This window comes from Phascolarctos cinereus, unplaced genomic scaffold (genome assembly GCF_003287225.1).
Source record: "Phascolarctos cinereus isolate Bilbo 61053 unplaced genomic scaffold, phaCin_HiC Scaffold_4;HRSCAF=312, whole genome shotgun sequence".
In the NCBI taxonomy this organism is placed as follows: Eukaryota; Metazoa; Chordata; class Mammalia; order Diprotodontia; family Phascolarctidae; genus Phascolarctos; species Phascolarctos cinereus.
Genome location: NW_027555847.1, coordinates 557,155,976 through 557,174,672, shown reverse-complemented (window position 1 = coordinate 557,174,672; position 18,697 = coordinate 557,155,976). Strand labels below are relative to the sequence as shown.

At 40.5% G+C, this 18,697-nt stretch overlaps 1 protein-coding gene across 3 annotated transcripts in view; it reads left to right on the top strand.

Annotated features, from left to right (window-relative positions):
- The window catches only part of GMPR (guanosine monophosphate reductase), an 86,423-nt gene that overhangs the window by 55,782 nt on the left and 11,944 nt on the right, over positions 1–18,697 (top strand). For all 3 annotated transcript variants that reach the window (XM_020986800.2, XM_020986798.2, XM_020986799.2), the window contains 2 exons: positions 298–404; positions 16,954–16,996. In XM_020986800.2, the coding sequence (XP_020842459.1) occupies positions 298–404; positions 16,954–16,996 (150 nt within the window). The remainder of the gene's footprint in view (positions 1–297; positions 405–16,953; positions 16,997–18,697) is intronic.

Here is an 18,697-nt window from a genome sequence, read left to right as displayed (position 1 = left end):
ACCCCAGTTGCCTCACCAAAAAGAAAAAAGAAAAAGAAAATTGTATTCTTACAAAGATACTTTGATTGATTCACTTGGTCCTGAAAGTGTGTATGTGTGTGTGTTGTGAGACAGACAGAGAGATAGAGAGAGGCAGAGAGACAGAGGGAGAGACTGAGAGCTACAGGGAGACAGAGACAGAAAGAGACAGAGAGAAAGAAGGGAAAAGAAAGGGAAGCCTGTGCTTTCACTCCCCCACTTTGTGTCAGTGATTTTCCTTAATGCTTTAACTCTTGGGTTTTGTCTTCCTCTTGCCAGGCTCTGTATGTACCACTCGCACCAAGACTGGTGTGGGCTACCCTCAGCTGAGTGCTGTTATTGAATGTGCTGACTCTGCCCATGGCCTCAAGGGACACATTATCTCTGTAAGTTGGGACTCCAGTCTGGTGAGGAGGGTGGGGTGGGGGCAGGGATAGGAGGGGCATGAAGGGAAATTATGGTTCTCAGCCCCAGGGAAGGCCCTTGTGTTCCCTGTCCAATATCTGCTTCCTCCCTACCTGGAGCCACTTATGGGACTAAGCTCCTGGGGAATGTAGAATTTCATCATGATACTGTAAATGTTGCAGGAAAACTTCACTGATGCAGACTGAATGGGTGAAAGGGTTGGAACAAGTTAATGAAGAGTCCAAATCATACCATAGCTCAACAAGAAATGTCTTGCTATATAGTACTTTTGTATTTTAAAATAAAAGGTATAGGGATACTAATTAACTCTGTGACTTTGAACATGTCACTTTAGATCTCTAAGACTTGGTTTCTTTATCTGTAATAATGAAGGGACTGAAATAGATGATTTCTAAATTTCTCTCAGGCTTATAAGTAGCTAGGTAGGTGGCATGGTGGATAAAGCGCTGGATTTAAGAGTAAGAAAGACCTGAGATCATAATCCTGCCTCAGATACTTCCTGGCTGTGTCAGTTAACCTCTCTCAGGCTCAGTTTCTCCATCTGTTAAATGGGGATAATAATAGCACCTAGTTTAGAGTTGTGAAGATCAAATGAAAATATATGTATAATTCTTTTCAAACCTTAAAGTTGTGCATAAATGCTAGCTATTATTATTTTGAATGCTCATTCTAATAAGTTTATTATGTTAATGACAAATGCACATAGAATCCCAGAATTTTAGATTTGGAAGGTAACATAATCAATCCGTTGCCAAGTCTCACTGATTCTACCTTCATAGCATATCTCATATTTGTCCTCTTTTCTCCATTCACATGGCCAACATGGTCACTGCCTTAGTTCAAGCCCTTATCAATTCTCAACCAGATTGCTATCACTGCCTCCTAACTGGTCTCCCTGGGACTGGTGCCTCAGCTTTCTATCTTCCATGCAACTGCCAGAATCATCTTCCCAGAGGACGTGTATGAACGTAACTCCTGTACTTTCAACCCTCATTGGCTCCCTGTTGACTGGAAGACAAAATACAAACTCTTGAGCCTGGCATTTAAAGGCTCCCATAATCTGGCTCCCACCTACTCTTCCAAACTGATTTCATATTAATCCCCTTTGTGAACTCTGTGTTCCAGCCAAACAGAATTGTTAATTGTCCTTAGAACTTGGCATTCCTGCCTTCTCTTGACTTTCTTTCTTCTCACAGACTGTCTCTTGTTCCTTGAACACGCTCTTTCTCATCTTCACCTCTCAGAATTTCGACCTTCCTTCAAGGCTCAGCTCAGCTGAGCTCAGCTGCTACCCTCCCCATGAAATGTGCCTTGATTCCCTCCTTCCCAGTTATTCATCTCTCTCTCTCTCCCTCTCTCTCTCTCTTCTGTCTTTTCTCTCCCCATCTTTCCCTTCTTCTCCCTCCTTTTTTCCTCCTCCCTTCTCCCCTTCTCCCCTCCCCTCTCTGTCTTTCTCTCCTCTCTCCATATAACCTTGTATTTACTTATCTGGGTACATGTTTTGTCCACCAGTAAACTATAAACTTCTTGAAGGCAGAAATTATTTTGTTTTTGTCTTTGTGCCTTGCGTATAATAAGTATTTTATAATCATTTGTTCAATTCACTTAATTTTGAGTACAATTCCTACTTAGTAAAGAATAATTTCTTCACCATGGTTACCCAGGGCCATACAGTTTCTGCTTAATTGTATTCAGTTAAGGGGTACTCACTACCACTTGTTGAAGCTTATTCCATTGCTGAATAGGTATATTCACAGGGGGTTCTCTCTTATGCGGAAATGAAATCTGTTTCTTTGTGACTTCGCCCTGCTAAGGCAGCTGAGATATAGTTACCACAAACAGCATGACTTTGGAGTTGCATAACCTGGATCCAACCTAACCCTCCCTCTCATTACCTGTGTAAACCATGAGAAAGTCATTTAACTACTCTGAACGATAATTTTTTTACTTTATTAATTTATTTTGATTTATCAACCATCACTTCCATAAGCTTTTGAGTTTTAAATTTTTCTCCCCACTTCCTTCTCCAAGACAGTGCACAATATGATATAGGCTATACATATACATTCCTATTAAACATATTTTCACATTAGTGATGTTGTAAGGAAGAATTAGAACCAATAGGAGGAACCACCAGAAAGAGGAAGCAAAACACAACAGAAGAAAAAAATAGCAAATGGTAGGCTTTGATTTGCGTTCAAACTCTATATAGTTCTTTCTTTGGATGTGAATGAACTATAATTTTTTAACCTATAAAATGAGCATAATAATACTTGCAGTACATATAATCGCAGAATTGTAATGTGATGAGACGATGTATGCAAATTATAAAGTGCCATTTAAAATTGGCCATTATTGTTGATTACAGTACAGCCTTTGGGAGCAGTGTAGCACAAATCTATTCCCCCAGCCCCGCTTTGGTTTCTAGATACACGATAGCCTTTCAGATAGCTAAACATTGCTCTCATATCTTTTCTCAGCATTTACTTCTTTAGACTGATGTTTTCCTTACAAAACATGGCTTCTAGACTTCACAATGTTGGTTTCCTTTTTTTCTGGATTCATTCTGGCTTATCAGTTGCCTTTTTATAGGGTAGCAAATACCCAGGATCAAATACAATGACCCTTACAGATGTGATCTGACCTTTGCAGAGTATAGTAATATATAGCTCCCTGCTGATGAGTATAGTATACCTCTGCTGATGCAGCCTCAAATCACATTTCCTTTTTCAGTGGTTGCATTGTATTGCTGCCTTATATCCGCTAAATCCTGAATATCATTTTCACATAGGTGGTTTCCAAGCCAGCCCTCTTTTTTCCTATACTTGTGGAATTTGATGCTTGCACCTAAATGTCAAACTTTGCATTTATCCTTGTTGAGCTATATCTTGTTGCTTTCAGCCCACCATTCCATGCTGTTGTCATGGTGCTAACTAGCCACATTAGCTTTGTGTTCTTTTTCAGTTTGATAAATATGTTCTCTGTCAGGCCCCTCCCCCTTTAAAAAAGTTGAATAGTATAAAACCATAGCAGATCTCTATGACTTTTCACAAGAAAGAGTTTCCTTTAAAGTTTTTCAATCAATCAATCATTCAATCAGTCAGTGTTTATTGAATTTCTACTATGTGTGTATAACACTACTGTGATTAAAACCTCATGGATCTTTCTATTTTCCATGCTGCTCTTCATTGGAGAACATGTTTTAGCTGACAGTGAGCTTGAGAATAGCTACATGCCTCATCTTATAAGAGATACATAATCAGTGGGCAACTGGATGGCTCAATGGATGGAGCACTGGCCCTGGAGTCAGGAGGACCTGAGTTCAAATCTGATCTCAGACCCGACATTTGACACTTACTAGCTGTAAGAGCCTGGGCAAGTCACTTACCCCCAATTGCCTCGCCAAAAGAAAAAAAAAGAGATACATGATCAGTTAAACCGAGAGATCTGGGGCTTCTCCATTAGATGGACTCCTTGAGAGGAGGGACTCTTTTTTTGTCTTTCTTTGTATTTCCAAGACTTAGCACAGTGTCCGGCACATAACTGCCAGCTGACTGGCAGACTGGGGCTGTCCTTCCTCCTGCCTCCATCCAAGCAGAATGTGCACTCTAGATTTTTCTCAGCACTGGAAATGGATTTATGGACTCAGGCATGCTTCTCACATGGTTCCCCCTTAGTACCAAACACACACACACACACACACACACACACACACACACACACACACACACACACACACACATACACACACACACATTTGTGAGACAGCCGTGGACATAGAACAAAGTGATGCTAACTGGCCTGTGGAGGAAAGGAGCCCATAACCTTGGCCTCATTAGCACTGAGCTAACTAGTTGAACTAGCTGAGGTTCAAAAGTATCATCACTCCACAGCCACTTTCTAATGTTGTTTCGCAATTACATTTCTGTTGCCAATAGTTCTGTATCCACTGGAAACCCATCAGACTTTTTGGTTACTGCCTTTTTGTCCAATTGCCAGCTATCTCATTTTACACTTTAGTTGCTGAAATAGCACATCTGCTCTATTAAAGTGCAGAAGCAAGCCACAGCAAGGAGTCAGTTGGGCTCAGGGGACTACACTTGGGATAGTGTTTCTGTTTATTGAAACGCAGAGAGCTTTTCTTCCATACTTAAAAAAAGCCAGAGTGTTTTCCAGTAAACACAGATCTGAAAAATCCAGGGTAAGCCCAGCACATATCAGGGATATGGAGACTGTCCCCTCTCTCCTACATCATTCAGGAGTTCATCACCTTTTTTTTTTTGTGCCCTGGACCCCTTTGTCAGATTGGTGAAGTATGTGAACCCCCCCCCCAGAATCTTATTTTTAAATGCATAAAATAAAAATATGAATGCAAAAGGAAACAATTGTATTGATATACCATACCATACCATACCATACCATACCATACCATATCATATTATGCTCCCTCTCTCTATTTGGCTTTTAAAAAAAATTTAATCCTTCTTCCCCTAAAACTCTTCAAAGTATCTGATCTTTACATTTGTTCTTATACCAGCTCTGCAGTGTGAGTGACAGAAACAACCAACTCTTGTTTAACCATTTACAAGGGAATAACAGCTTGAATAATTAAAAAAAATAATTTTCATAATGCATTTTTTCTGTGGCAGAAATATTATTTGGCTTTCATAATGCATTTTTTTACTGCAGCAAATCAACCTTATTAATTTTGTTTTGAGCAAGCTAATATTAGGTTCTGCTTTTGGTCCTGCTCTCTTGAAATTTTTTTAATCAATGAAGATATAGGAAATATAATTATTAATCTAAAGAAGGCCAAAAAAACCCCTTAAAGCAATAGCTAATATGATGACAGAATGAAGGTTATAACATTTCAAGAAGTTATTAATGCTGGACCCAAACCATAAGATGAAGGTAAATAATGTAAAATGTTACTTTTAGGTTTAAAAAATTATATAAACAGTGAATGGAGCAAAGTTGGCTTGCTAGCCATTCATGTGGATCTCAGTGCTTTAGTTGACCATAAGCTCAATCTGAACAAATGTAAACTTTGGCTGAATTAATAGAAGCGTAGCATTCTAGGAAAATCACGGGAAATAATGATACCACTGTACCATGTCATGGTCAGACCACATTTGAAGTATTGTGTTCAATTCTCTGCTTTATTTTAAGAGGGACAAAGACAAGTCAAAATGTAGCAAGGCCTTCACTCCTGTGTCAACTCATTGTTCGATGGGAATATCTCATATTTAGAGTGCCAACCATTAAATGAATGTTTATTGATGGCATAAAAATGATATGATTCTTAATACTTTGTACGCATTTCCACTACTTTGCTTTCATTACTGCCAAAGTGGAAGGGGGCCACCCAGGAATGAGGGCTGTTTTGTATTTTTTTCTTTCTTTCATGGATTGGCATGACCAAAAACTTATCACCACATGACTAAACTACTGATGATAAGCCACTCTTGTCATTGTTCGGTCATTTTTCAGTTGTGTCTGATTCTTCATGACCCAACTTAGGATTTTTTTGGGCAAAGATACTGGAGTGGTTTACCATTTCCTTCTTCAGCTCATTTTACATATGGGGAAACCGAGGCAAAGTTAAGTGACTTACCCAAGGTCATACAGCTAGTAAGTGTTACATGTCTGAGGCCGGATTTGAACTCAGGTCCTCCTGACTCCAAGGCTGGTGCTCTGTCCACTGCACCACCTAGCTGCCCCCTGGAGTCATTTCTATACATGAGGAGCATCACAGAATATCAGAGGCCGTCTGGTCTGACTCCCTCACTGGACCACCTAGGCTCAGGAAGGTGACCGCTTTCCCAAAGTCATGCAAGTGGGAGATGTGGGATTTGTACTGAGTCTCTGACTCCCAAGCCAGTGTTCTTTCCAATGTTCCATGCTGCCTTCTCTACATCAATAATGATGATAATAATAATAGTGGGCACTTCTTAAATTTATGGTCATTTTTGGAATGGGCTGTCCCATAATAGTTTGTTTCTTCTCACTGGCAGTGTTCAATTAGAAGCTGGATAATTCTTGTCAATGATATTTTGCTATGGACTTGGATGGGAGACTGGACTACTGTAGATCATATCTAGGATTCATTTTATATCTAAAGGCTTACAGGAAGCTTGATGGCACAGTGGAGAGAGTGTAAGACTTGGAATCCAGAAGATCTGAGTTCAAATCTTTTCTCAGACACTTAGCTATGTGACTCTGGACAAATCACTTTGTCCTGTTTACAACTGTTTCCTCATTTGTGAAATGAGCTGGAAAAAGAAATGGCAAACCACTCCAATACCTTTACCAAGAAAACCCCAAATGGGGTCACAAAGAGTCAGACACGACTGAAAATCATTGAACAACAAACCTTAAAGTGCTTTATAAACTGAAGGCTATATAATATTACAGCCTTCAGAAGAGGAAGGCTAGTTACAAAGACAGGGATTTGATCTTCTGGACCACAGCTTAAAATACAGAAATCCAGGCTACTGGTCAGGTATGGAGTATACCTAACAAGGGCTGATAACAGTGTACTTGTCTGGTGTCTTGTAAATTTAATCAAAGGGACTTGAAGATATAGAAACAACCCTGCTGATGTATGTTGACCAGGTACAGGAAGAATAATATTAGAGACATTTCAGTGCTCACAAAAGATAAAAATAGTGTAGTAAACCCATGGCTTCAGTCATTTATGTATAAATACACCAAGTTTATGTAGCCAAAGAAAAAGGTGAACAAGAAGGAGCGCCTTATATAAGGAGCCAAATTTGATCTCATAGGACACAGAGAATTGGTGGAATGTGACCCACGACTGGAATATGGCTCTGAGAGGATATGTCTTATTCAAAAGAACAGGACAGGTCAAAAAGGATTGGGTTGAAGGAAATAGAACAGGATTGTATATAAAGATGATATATTAATGTGAGGAAATGTGAGAAAACAGAGGAGGACCATAAATGACCATAAATTTAAGAAGTGTTCCATGAAGGAACAGTTGGTTAAATGTCAGTGGAGGTAGAAATGGAAGTGATAATGCCATTGGACATTAGACAGAAACAAGACCTAAACAGAAACAGGAAATCAATGAGGTGTTAGGTAAGCAGATCAAAAAACTGGCAGAGAAGTAGGATACAGTAATAATGGTGGCACCTCCAGGTTCCCTACATATGTTTTAACCTTCTCTGCAAAAATCAGAACAACTCAACATTTCCTGACTCACCTTAATGATCATTTCTTCCTTCAAAAGACGGAAAATGAGCAAGGCAAAATTCTATTTTGGATGAGATTCTCACCAACCAGGAAGGGACTGGTTGTTGGCAGTAGAAATGAGGGAGGCCTTTGGAGAGAAGAATCTAGTCCATCTTAGAGGTGGGAGGAAACTTGTTCAAAGTTTGAAATGAACCTCCCCAGCTTTGGAGAAGGACAGATTTCAAAGAGTTCAGTGAAAGGATAAGTCAGGTCTCATGGGCTAAAATTCTGTAAGTCAAGTCATCCTGGGAGGGATGGTAAGCTCTCAGAAATAAAGAAAATTCTGAAGATGTAAAGAGAAATAATCCTGATGAAGAGCAGAAAGGAGTATTGTTTAAAAAGATTTCTGTGGATCAGATAAATCAATAAAAAGCCTTTTCTATGTTCCTATGTGTTCCAGACCTAAACAACAGCCAACGCACACACATATGTACGCATGTCACCAATCACTAAGTCTGATTGATTCTGTTTCCAAAACATCACACATATATGTATATACATGTATACATATATATAAAAATACACATATGGTATCTGGCAGCATATGGTGGGTAAGTCAAGTCTGCAAGCATATATTAACCACCTGCTATGTGCCAGGAGCACAGCTAAGGGAGAGTCGAGTTAAGGATGAGTCTGAGGTTGAGAACCTGAATGGCCGGCAGGATGGTGGTGTTCTCAGTAGAAACAGGGAAATTAGAAAGAAGGCTGGTTTTTAGGGGAAAGATGATGAATTATAAAGGTATTTACTAAGCTCTTAATTTATGTCAGGCACTGTGCTGACTGCTGGGAATACATATAGAAAAAGTGAGACATTCCCTGCTCTTTCTAGTCCCTTCCCTTTAAAGATTATCTTTCATTTACACTGATCTTATATCTGCCTAATTATTTATATGCTGACTCCATCCTGTTAGAATATGTTGTTGTTCAGTCATGTTTGAGTCTTTATGAGAGTTGTGACCCCATTTGGGATTTTCTTGGCAAAGATATTGGAATGGTTTGTCATTTCCTTCTCCAACTCATTTGACAGATGAGGAAACTGAGGTAAACAGGGTTAAGTAACTTGTCCAGGGTCACACACCTAGTAAGTGTCTAAGGGGAGGATCAAAATAAAAATTGGTTGAACCAATACAGGGGGAGGCAATAAGCATTTATATGGCACTTATAACATGCCAGGTACTCTCCTAAGTACTTTGTAAATAACTTATTTGAGCCTCACAAAGACCCTGCAAGGTAAGCACTGTTATCATCCACACTTTACAGTTGAGGAAACTAAGGCAGACAGAGGTTAAGTGACTTGCCCAGAGTCATACAACTAGCAAGTGTCTGAGGCTGGATTTGAACTCATGTCTTCCTGACTCCAAGCCCAGCACTCTACCCAGTGTGCTACCTAGCTGCCTCATTAGTAAAGCTAACATTTCTGACAGAGATGGCTCAATCAGCTAATCAACAAGCATTTATTAAGCATCTTCTCTGTGCCTGTTGATGTCACAATTCTAGCTCCCAAGGAGTAGACATTATAGTACAAGTAGACCAGGGGAATGCTGTTGATGTTGTTTATTTAGACCTCAGCAAAGCATTGAACAAAATCTCTCAAATTATTCTTCTGGAAAAAATGGAGAGATATGGGTTAGATCAGTGGTATCATGGCTGCTGGCTAAACCATATATAAGGATTCCCTTGGGCTGCAAATTGACTTTAAAAAACCCCCACAAATTAGCATTATCTATGTTTTATAGTTTTTTAATTTATTTTGTTAAATACTTCGTAATTATATTTTAATCTGGTTCCAGCCACCCTCAGGAGTATCAGTGCACTGTATTTGACACTTCTGATCTAGACGATACTTCAGCCAGGCATATCTAAAACCAGTTGAATGGCTAGACCCAAAGGGGTGTCATAAATCATTTGTTGCCATTTTGGCAGAAGACTTTTAGTGGACTGCCACAAAGATGTATGCTTGGTCTTTTGCCATTTAATATTTATCAATGACATGGAAAGACAGAAATGTTATGCGTGTCTAATTTACTGATGACACACACGATGAATGACAGAGTGATGATTCCAGATCTTGGCATGGTAGAACACTGGGCCAAATCTAAGAAAATGAAATTTAATAGGGATAATGTGAAGTCTTATACTTGAATTAAAAGAAAAAAAATCAACCTCACCAGTAAAGGATGGCGTGGTAGAGCTAGAGAGCAGTTTGAAAACATTCAGGAGATCTTAGTGGATTGCAGAAGTGTGAGTTATCAGTATGATATGCCAGTCGAGAAGGCTAATACAATCTTAGTCTGTACTTAGATATTTCCCAGGACTAGGGAGGTAATAATAGCCCTGTTATTCTGGAGCTATCCTGGAGAATCCAGAGAAGAGCATCCTGAGCAGCTAGGATGATGAAGGAACTCAGGATTATTTCATGGGATGATTTATTGTGGGGATCTAATGAGAGAATGTAGAAAGCACCTTGTAAGCCTTAAAGCCCTATGTAAAAGTTAGGCATGTATTTTTTATTATTATTATTATAAAAAACTAGGAGGCCAGGCCTGGAGGAGAGGAAGATTTTGGGGACACACAAAAGTTGTTTTCGAGATTTTAAAGATCTGTCACATGGAAGAAGGACTAAATCTGTTCTGTTTGGCCCCTGGACAGCAGAGTGAGAAGCTATGGGTAAAAGCTACAAGGAAGTCCATTAGGCTTGATATCAGGAAATATTTCCCAGCAATTAGAACTGTTCTAAAGTGAATGAGCTGCCTCAGGAAAAAGTGGGTCTTCTTTTACTGGAGGTCTTCCAATGGAGGTTGGATGGCCACTTGTGAAGGATGTTATAGAGGTGATTCCTTTTCAGGTAGGGCTTGGATGAACTGGCCTCTGAGATGCCGTCCAACTTGGATACTCTTTGATTCTGTGCATTTCCTTTAGAATAGAACAGCTGGTTAGTAGAAGGAAACTAACACATTATTTAAACATTCTTTTCCAGGTAACCCCCCAAATTTGGAGCACATGGGGGTTGTGTGTGGCTCAGAGGGAGGCAGGAATATCTCTAGTATCTCTTCCCCTACCCTTCTCCAAAGGAGACTTCAATTGCTGCCAGGATAGGAAGCAGGACGTTGAGGCCAGAGGTTGGCCATTCTGCTCTCCTCAGAGAGAGAGGCTACCAGGCTGGAATCATATATGTCTGCTCCCTTAAGTATTATTAATTTAGGCTCAGGGATATAATTTTTAGGTTCAAATGAATTCCTGATTGCTGTTCCATAATGGGGAAAGTTTTATAGCCAAGGCTTGACCCCCTTTCAACCCAATTCCACTAATATACACACACACAGACACACACACACACACACACACAGAGCACAAATAAGAAAGAAACTCATTTATCCAAGTTGATAGCAAAACAGAAGTCAGAGAAAGTTTACATGTGAAACATATATGTGTGTGTGTATATATATGTATCTGTGTGTATACTTATAATTATGTTTATACCAAATGATACAGATTGAAGGAGTTCTCCCATTGGGAGTGGCATAACTCAGCTCAAACAAGAGAGAGAGAGTCCCAGATTCCCCCGAAGGTAAAGTCCCCCAAATCACTAGTGTAGTAAGCTATGGATGGAGACAAGATGGAAACTGCCAACTCCTCCCATGTAAGCTTCTTCCCAGAGTCTTTCTCCCTTCATGGCCCTGAAGAGAGGTTGAAATTTCCCATGTCTTCTCTTCTAATGCTGGAGGCCAGAAGAACCCAAAGAGACTAAAGAGCCCCATTACTCTCTCTCACTCTCACCAACTGTGCCCAACTGCTCTTCCTCCAGGTGGAGGTCTGTGGCCTCCACCAGTGAGGAGATTGTCCCATACTAATGGATTTGGGGCCCGAGTTACAGATGCATATTTCTGTATGTTCACAATTGACTTTATTTTCATTAATAAAATAATGAGATTGGACTGGGTGACCTTTAAGGTCCCTAAACACTCACAAATACTATGAGAAATGTCGTTACTTGTAACTACAGCTAGCCCCAGGCAAAATTATAAGTAGGCCCATTTTGTTCTCATTGACCCTTACCTATTTCCCCTTTGAGCATCCTTTTAATTGATTTTCATATATCCTGAATCTCTCAACCTTTCCTTTTCCCACTCTAGATATATAATGAATTATTTCTCTGAAAACTTCCTTTTAGGAATGAAAGAGACTGATAAATTTATATGCTCCAAGTCAAATGCACTTAACCTGAGGTCTATGACATTAAAAAAAACCAAACTTTAAATTTAATTGATTTCCTTTGTAATCCTGTGTGTTTTATGCATTTAAAAATATTATTCTGAGAAGGGATCCATACACTTCACTAGACTACCCAAAGAGTCCATGATACAAAAAAAGGTCAAAAACTCCAGCTCTAAGTTGTTACTGATTCAATGTGCTACCTTTATCAGGGATACTTGTATTTGAAACTAAGAGAACATGACTCTCTAATGGTGGAATTTCAGGCATTGGATGGGGGAAATACTTTTGAGCATACATATGTTCAAGAAATCTGCCAAAAATCAGATGATTCTTACCTCCATTGTTTCTGCCTCTTTGGGAGGCTGTTAGAAGGCAGTATAAGTTGTTGAGCTATAGGAAGTCTGCCCTTTTTTGTGTATGTGGTTTTTTGGTGGTTATATGCTAAAGGCAAAACATGAAAATTGGGCTCCTTTAATTTATAAATAATGAGTACATGTGTACATATATGTGTTTGTATCAGATCCTGAGTGAGTCTTTCTCTGCTCTTTTGCCTTTTAGCAAAAAAAAAAAAGAAAGAAAAAGAAAAAAGATACTTAGAATGAACTTTTCAGTTTGCATCCTTGAAATGGTAGGAGTAAGAACTACTGGAAAAAAACAGCCTTAACAAGGACTGTGGGGAAGCTATTCAAATGATTCCTTGGGGGGGTTGACCTGAAGTATGCAGAAGCAACATGTGAACAGAACTATGTGGATAGCTATATGTATTTGTGTAAAAAATGATCTGATACATACATATACATATATATATATATATATATATATATATATATATATATATATATATATATATATATATATATATACACACACACACACACACATATACACATATATTTAATTTTGGTCCAGATCTATGATGTCATTGGTGTGGGTTACTTTTGATGAGGAAATCTTCATCACTTTTGATCAGTAATTGTTCTCCTAGCTTTACAGGAAGGAAGGAAATAAACATTTATTAAGTGCCTACTATGTGCCAGGCAGTATTCCTTACAAATATTTTCTCATTTGGTCTTCACAATAGCCCTAGGAAGTAAGTGCTATTCTTATCCCCATTTTACAGATGGGGAAACTGAGGCAAACAGCAGTTGGCCAGGGTGACACAGCTAGTGAGTATCTGAGACTGGATGTAACCTCAAGTTTTCCTGACTCCAGGCCCAGGTTTCTATCCACTGTGCCACCCAGCTGCCTCTAATTACTTCTTTATAGTTTTAGTGAGTAATGTCCTGAAGGTCACTCAGCCAGTATGTGTCAGAGATGGGACTTAGGCCCAAGCTATCCTGACTAAGACTGGCCCTCTGCTCCCATGACATTCTATATGTGAGGCAATGTGGTACAGGGGGTCAGAGGGCCATCTTTGGCTTACATAGGCACAGTTACTATCCTCATTTTACAGATGAAGAAGCTAAAACTGAGATAAGTAATTTGTTCAGTGTTTCAGAGCTAAACTTTCGGTTTTTATAGTGTTTCAAGTATATGAGGTAGGATTTGAACTCAGGTCTATGTGACTCCAATTCCAGAGTGCTATCCTCTATACTATATGGTAGATATAGCACTACTTATAGATATTTCTCAGGGCTCAAGATTATTTTTTATTTGAATGAATATTCTTGCAAAAATACGTAGTGTTACCCAGAAATAGACACACCATGAAAGGCAGCCTAGAATAGTTACAGACAGTCACAAAGCTAGTCAAAACATGCTCCTATCCCTATTAGCCACAACAGAGTAGGAAGCTATCTAATGATGCAGCTAAGTGGTGCAGAGGATAGAGCGCTAGGACTAGAGTCAGGAAGACTCCTCTTCCTGAGTTCATATCTGGCCTCAGACACTTACCAGCTGTGTGACCCTGGGTAAGTCATATCACCCTGTTTGCCTTAGTTTCCTCATCTGTAAAATGATCTGGAGAAGGAAGTGGCAAAACACTAACCCTAAACCCTAAATGGGATCACCAAAGGTTGGATACGACTGAAACAACGTCTTCCCCAATTACTTCTTGAACTGCCTCTTTTCGTGGGAACAACACAGTTCTTCAGGGTATTGACTCGTGTAGTGCTGGTGGCTCCTTTGGCTTCTGGGTAGCTGGTGACTTAGACCTCTGTCATGGTCCTAACTCCTTGTTGGCAGTCCTAGGATCATAAAACCTTTGAGTCAGAAGAGATATTTTAGGTCATTTGGTTTAACCCCAAAGCTGATACATGAGTCCCTTCTACAATATCCCTGATTGCTGGCCACATCCAGCCTTTGCTTGAATACTTTTGGGAAGGGAGCCCTCATTACTATTTCATGAAATAGCTCATTCCATTTTTGGATAGCCCTGAATGGTAGGAATTTCTTTCCTTATATTGAGCTGAAATTGGCCTCCCTGTAACGTCTACTCACTGGTCACTATTCTACGCTCTGGCACCAAGAAGAACAAGTCTAATCCATCTTGCATGACAGCCCTTTAAATATTTGAAAACAGCTCTCATGTGCCCTTCCAGTCTTCAGATTGAACACCCCCAGTTCCATTAAACGATCTTCCTATGACATGGTTAGTTCTGATTGCTTTACTTTCAAAGTGTTCCAGTTTGTCAAAGTTCTTCCTGAGAGTGGTACCTAGAACAAGATATGGCACTTCAGGGCAGAGCCCAGCAGGACTGTATGACACTAAAGTCTCTCGTAATGGAGACTACATTTACATTAGATTATTTGGCATTTGCTGTCCATTGCTGGCCAATATTGATTTTGCTAAGTTGGTGTTTTTTATCACATGAACTGCTGTTAAACTATGTTTCCCCCATCCTATAATTGTGCAGATTTCCTTAAGTGACTTGCCCAGGGTCACACAACTAGTCTGAGGCCAGATTTGAACTGAGATCCTCCTGACTCCCTGGAGCCAGTGCCCTATCTAGTGCTTTATCCACTGTGCCACCTAGCTGCCCCTCTTCTAACTTCTAACTTCTGATCTACACCCAGACATATTTGAGCAAATGAGATGTAGGTATGAAGTAAGCCATCGTACTCTTGGTCATTTTGGAAGGAGTGCTGGACTTGGAGTCTTAAGGCTTGTGTTCAAGTCCTGACTCTAACACTTAACAGATATGTGACCACGGACAGGTCACTGAATGTCTCTGAGCCTCAGTCTTCCTATCTGTGAAACAGAGCTAACTACTTGTACTTAAACTACTTCACAGGGTTGTTGTGAGGAAAGTGCTTTTAAACATTAACATGCTCATGAAATAGAGGCTATTATTTTGTGCTGTGTGGGGAAAAAATAACCATCCTTTCCCATCATCCCAGTGCCCTGCTCTGCCTCTCCTCCATCCTGTGTTAGAAGTCGTTAGAGTCATGTTCAAATGCTATTCCTCATCACCATCATACACACATATTTGCTCAGTGCTTATAGAGAAAGCATGGTGCTGTCTTCTTGCTAAATATGAAACCACTTTGAAGGGTTAGAAATGGGCTGTATAGGAAATGCAGTGATGTGCAAATGGCTTGGATGATATACATTGCCCCAAATGATCTTTCAGTTGGCTTTAGAAGGATGGTATAAATTATATAAGCATGATAGCATCTGTGTGAAGTGGGAGGATTTTTTTTTAATGCAGGAAATAACCCAGTATCCTTTCCCCTTCCCTTAGATTAATTTGCCATTTGCACCAAATAAAATCTCACCCCATCCACCACCCAGTTGCTAGCACACTTCAAAGGAGGGAGGGAAAGGCTAACAATTAAATCTGAAACTGAAAAGTGTTAGTCCTGTTTTATAAACATGAGTGTGAATGGCCCAAGGAGAGGAAGACTGGAGCAGAAATAGCAGTGCCTGGCAGTGGATTATGTAAGCCACTCATGTAGGATGAGGTCAGAAACTATTTCCAACCCAATAGTACACTTTCCCCACCTCCTGGGTGCACTGTGCATACACAATGAAGAAGCTTGGAATGACGACTGACTTTGGCTGTTTAAAATGGGGTTTGCTAGAATGAAAACCAAAATAAACTCAGGGAGGCCACAGGCAGAAGCAAGGTGTGCTGCTCCCCAGGGGCAGAGGTGCCAGAGGTCCTTGGGCAAATGAGGCAGGCCCCTGCCAGGGTAATGGGAAAGGAGCTTCTGGGGAACTGATTTGATTTCTACCCCCTCTCCCCCTCCCTGCCATTCTTCCAGCGTAGTGGCTCCAGGTACCGATCGATCGACCCTTTCTAGTATTGCGTATTTGGGCTTTCTCCCATTCTGTTGTAAGCTCACTGAGCATAGGGTCTGAGTTCTCATCCCTAATATCTAGCATAGTGCCTTGCAGATAGTAGGGACTTCAAAAATGGTTAAATAGAAGTAACATGCTTTAGCATGGTTGGTATGTTTTAGGAAAATGGAAAGAAAACTAGGTGGGGGGGGCATAAATTCTCTGCAATCTTTTTGGCTTTAGAGATGAAAGAAAGCATAAAGGTCATCTCGTTCAACTTCTCATTTTACAAATGAGAAAACTGAAGTGCCTCTTCTATTATACCTGTTGTCAATACCCTATTTAAAAATAAGTTTTCCCACTTCCCCCCTCTAACATATCTGTTTATCTCCCTCCCACCTCCCTTCCTTTTCTCTCCTTTGTATTTCTCTCTCTTCTTCTATCTCTCTCCCCTAAATTTTTCTTCCCCTCTCTCTTCTATTTTACTTCCTTTCTCTCATCTCTTTTCCCCTCTTCCCCATCTCTCCCTCTCTTCCTCCCTCTTTCTCTCTCCTCCTCCTCCTCCTCCTCCTCCTCCTCCTCTTCTTCTTCTTCTTCTTCTTCTTCTTCTCTCTCTCTCTCTCTCTCTCTCTCTCTCTCTCTCTCTCTCTCTTCTCTCTCTCTCTCTCTCTCCTTCTATAGTTGAATATGACTTAGGATGCCAGGATATTCGTGTGTGTATCCTACACAAATCCCCCAGAGAGGAACCAATCCCGGGGCCACTAGGGATTCTGCCTTTTCTGCCTCATTCTGACTGACTTGCTTTTTCTTTTCTTAAGGACGGAGGCTGCACTTGTCCAGGAGATGTCGCCAAATCATTTGGTAAGCACAGGCACAAATGGTAGCCGGCTGCCTCCAATGGGAAGAGCGGGGCTGAGGGAGGGATGGGTTCTGGGTGAAGGAGGAACAAGAACGAAGGCACTCACTTAGAGGTCTGGAGGTGTGAGACAGGGCATGATAAGTGTAAGGAGGAGAGGAGTTCTCAGGGCAGTGATTAGAATTTCCTCCCACTGGGTTTCTGTTGATATGCTCTTACTCCAATTTTCTTGTGCCTATTAGGAGTATATGGGGGCCTGGCCAGCTCCAGAGTTCCCCTGACCCTACCTGCTCTACTAAAGCAGAAACCAGAATTTAGGACTTTTTCTTAAGAGCTGAAGGGACCTCAGAAATCATTTAGTCCCAGTCCTGCATGTACAGATGAAGTGAAGTGATGAACCCAAAGTCACACACATAGTAAGCTAGTTTCAGAGTGGGGACCCAGGTGTCCTAACTCCTAGTCTAGTAAGTCTTCTTTGCTGATCAGTTCTAGCCTTTGTAGGTTAGATGGATGCACCCCTTTTTTCCTGCTTTAAGGGTGGGGCTTAAGAAGTCTTTTTTTTCTTTTTTTATTAATTAATTTATTTTGATTTATCAACCATCACTCCCATAAACTTTTGAGTTTTAAATTTTTCTCCCCCTCCCTCCCCACCTCCCTGCCCAAGACGGCGCACAATCTGATATAGGCTTTATATATACATTCCTATTAAACATATTTTCACATTAGTGATGTTGTAAGGAAGAATTAGAACCAATAGGAGGAACCACCAGAAAGAGGAAACAAAACACAACAGAAGAAAAAAAATAGCAAATAGTATGCTTCGATCTGCATTAAAACTCCATAGTTCTTTCTTTGGATGTGGATAGCATTTTCCATCATGAGGCCTTTGGAGATGTCTTAAGAAGTCTTTCTGGAGAAGTGGCTGTGAAGATCGGGGGAGATGATCTATCACCTTCCAACTCCCCCTTCCCCCGCGTCCCGACTTAGTGCTTATTTCAGGACATTGAGAGTACTTCCAATGTGCCTTTGAGACACACAAGGGGGCAGCAGAGGGCAGTGCTCAGAATTACTGCAGGACCCATAGGCCTAAGGACTCAGTGGATCTGACATTGGGGAAAACATTTCTGCCTCCAGCCTCTCAGTTTTACTGATTAGCGAAAAGGCCATAGTTTGAAATTATCTAGGGAGGCCATGGTGGGTAGGGAACTTAGCAATGGATGCTCTGTGAATTCTGCCAGTCAGGTATTATGTCACCTTGGGTAAGTCAAGTCTCCTCCCTAGCCTAGCCTTCCTTTTGTTCAGTTGAAGCCTTCAGGGAAAAAGCAGTGGCCACATCCTCCCTGGCATTCCTAGTGGGTGCACTGAGCTAAAGGGACTTCCAAGAATGCAGCAGAGGAGAAAAGTCTTCCTGTGTTAATGGATTCTCAACCTGGAAGAATTCTTTGACCTCATTTAGTCTAATCCTTTGATTTTACAGATGAAGGAACCAAAGCTCAGAGGGAAGTGACTTACTAAGGTCATGTAGTTTTTGTGGAATAAATGAACTGGGAAACAAATAAGTAAATAAATAAGCAAATAAATAAATGACATGAATAAAGGAAAGAAAGAATAAATAAATGAAGTCATATAGCCACAAGTAAGTGGCTCTGGGTGGGAAGTCGGCCCAGAGGACCTCTAAGAGACCCCTTCCAGCTCTTAAATAAATG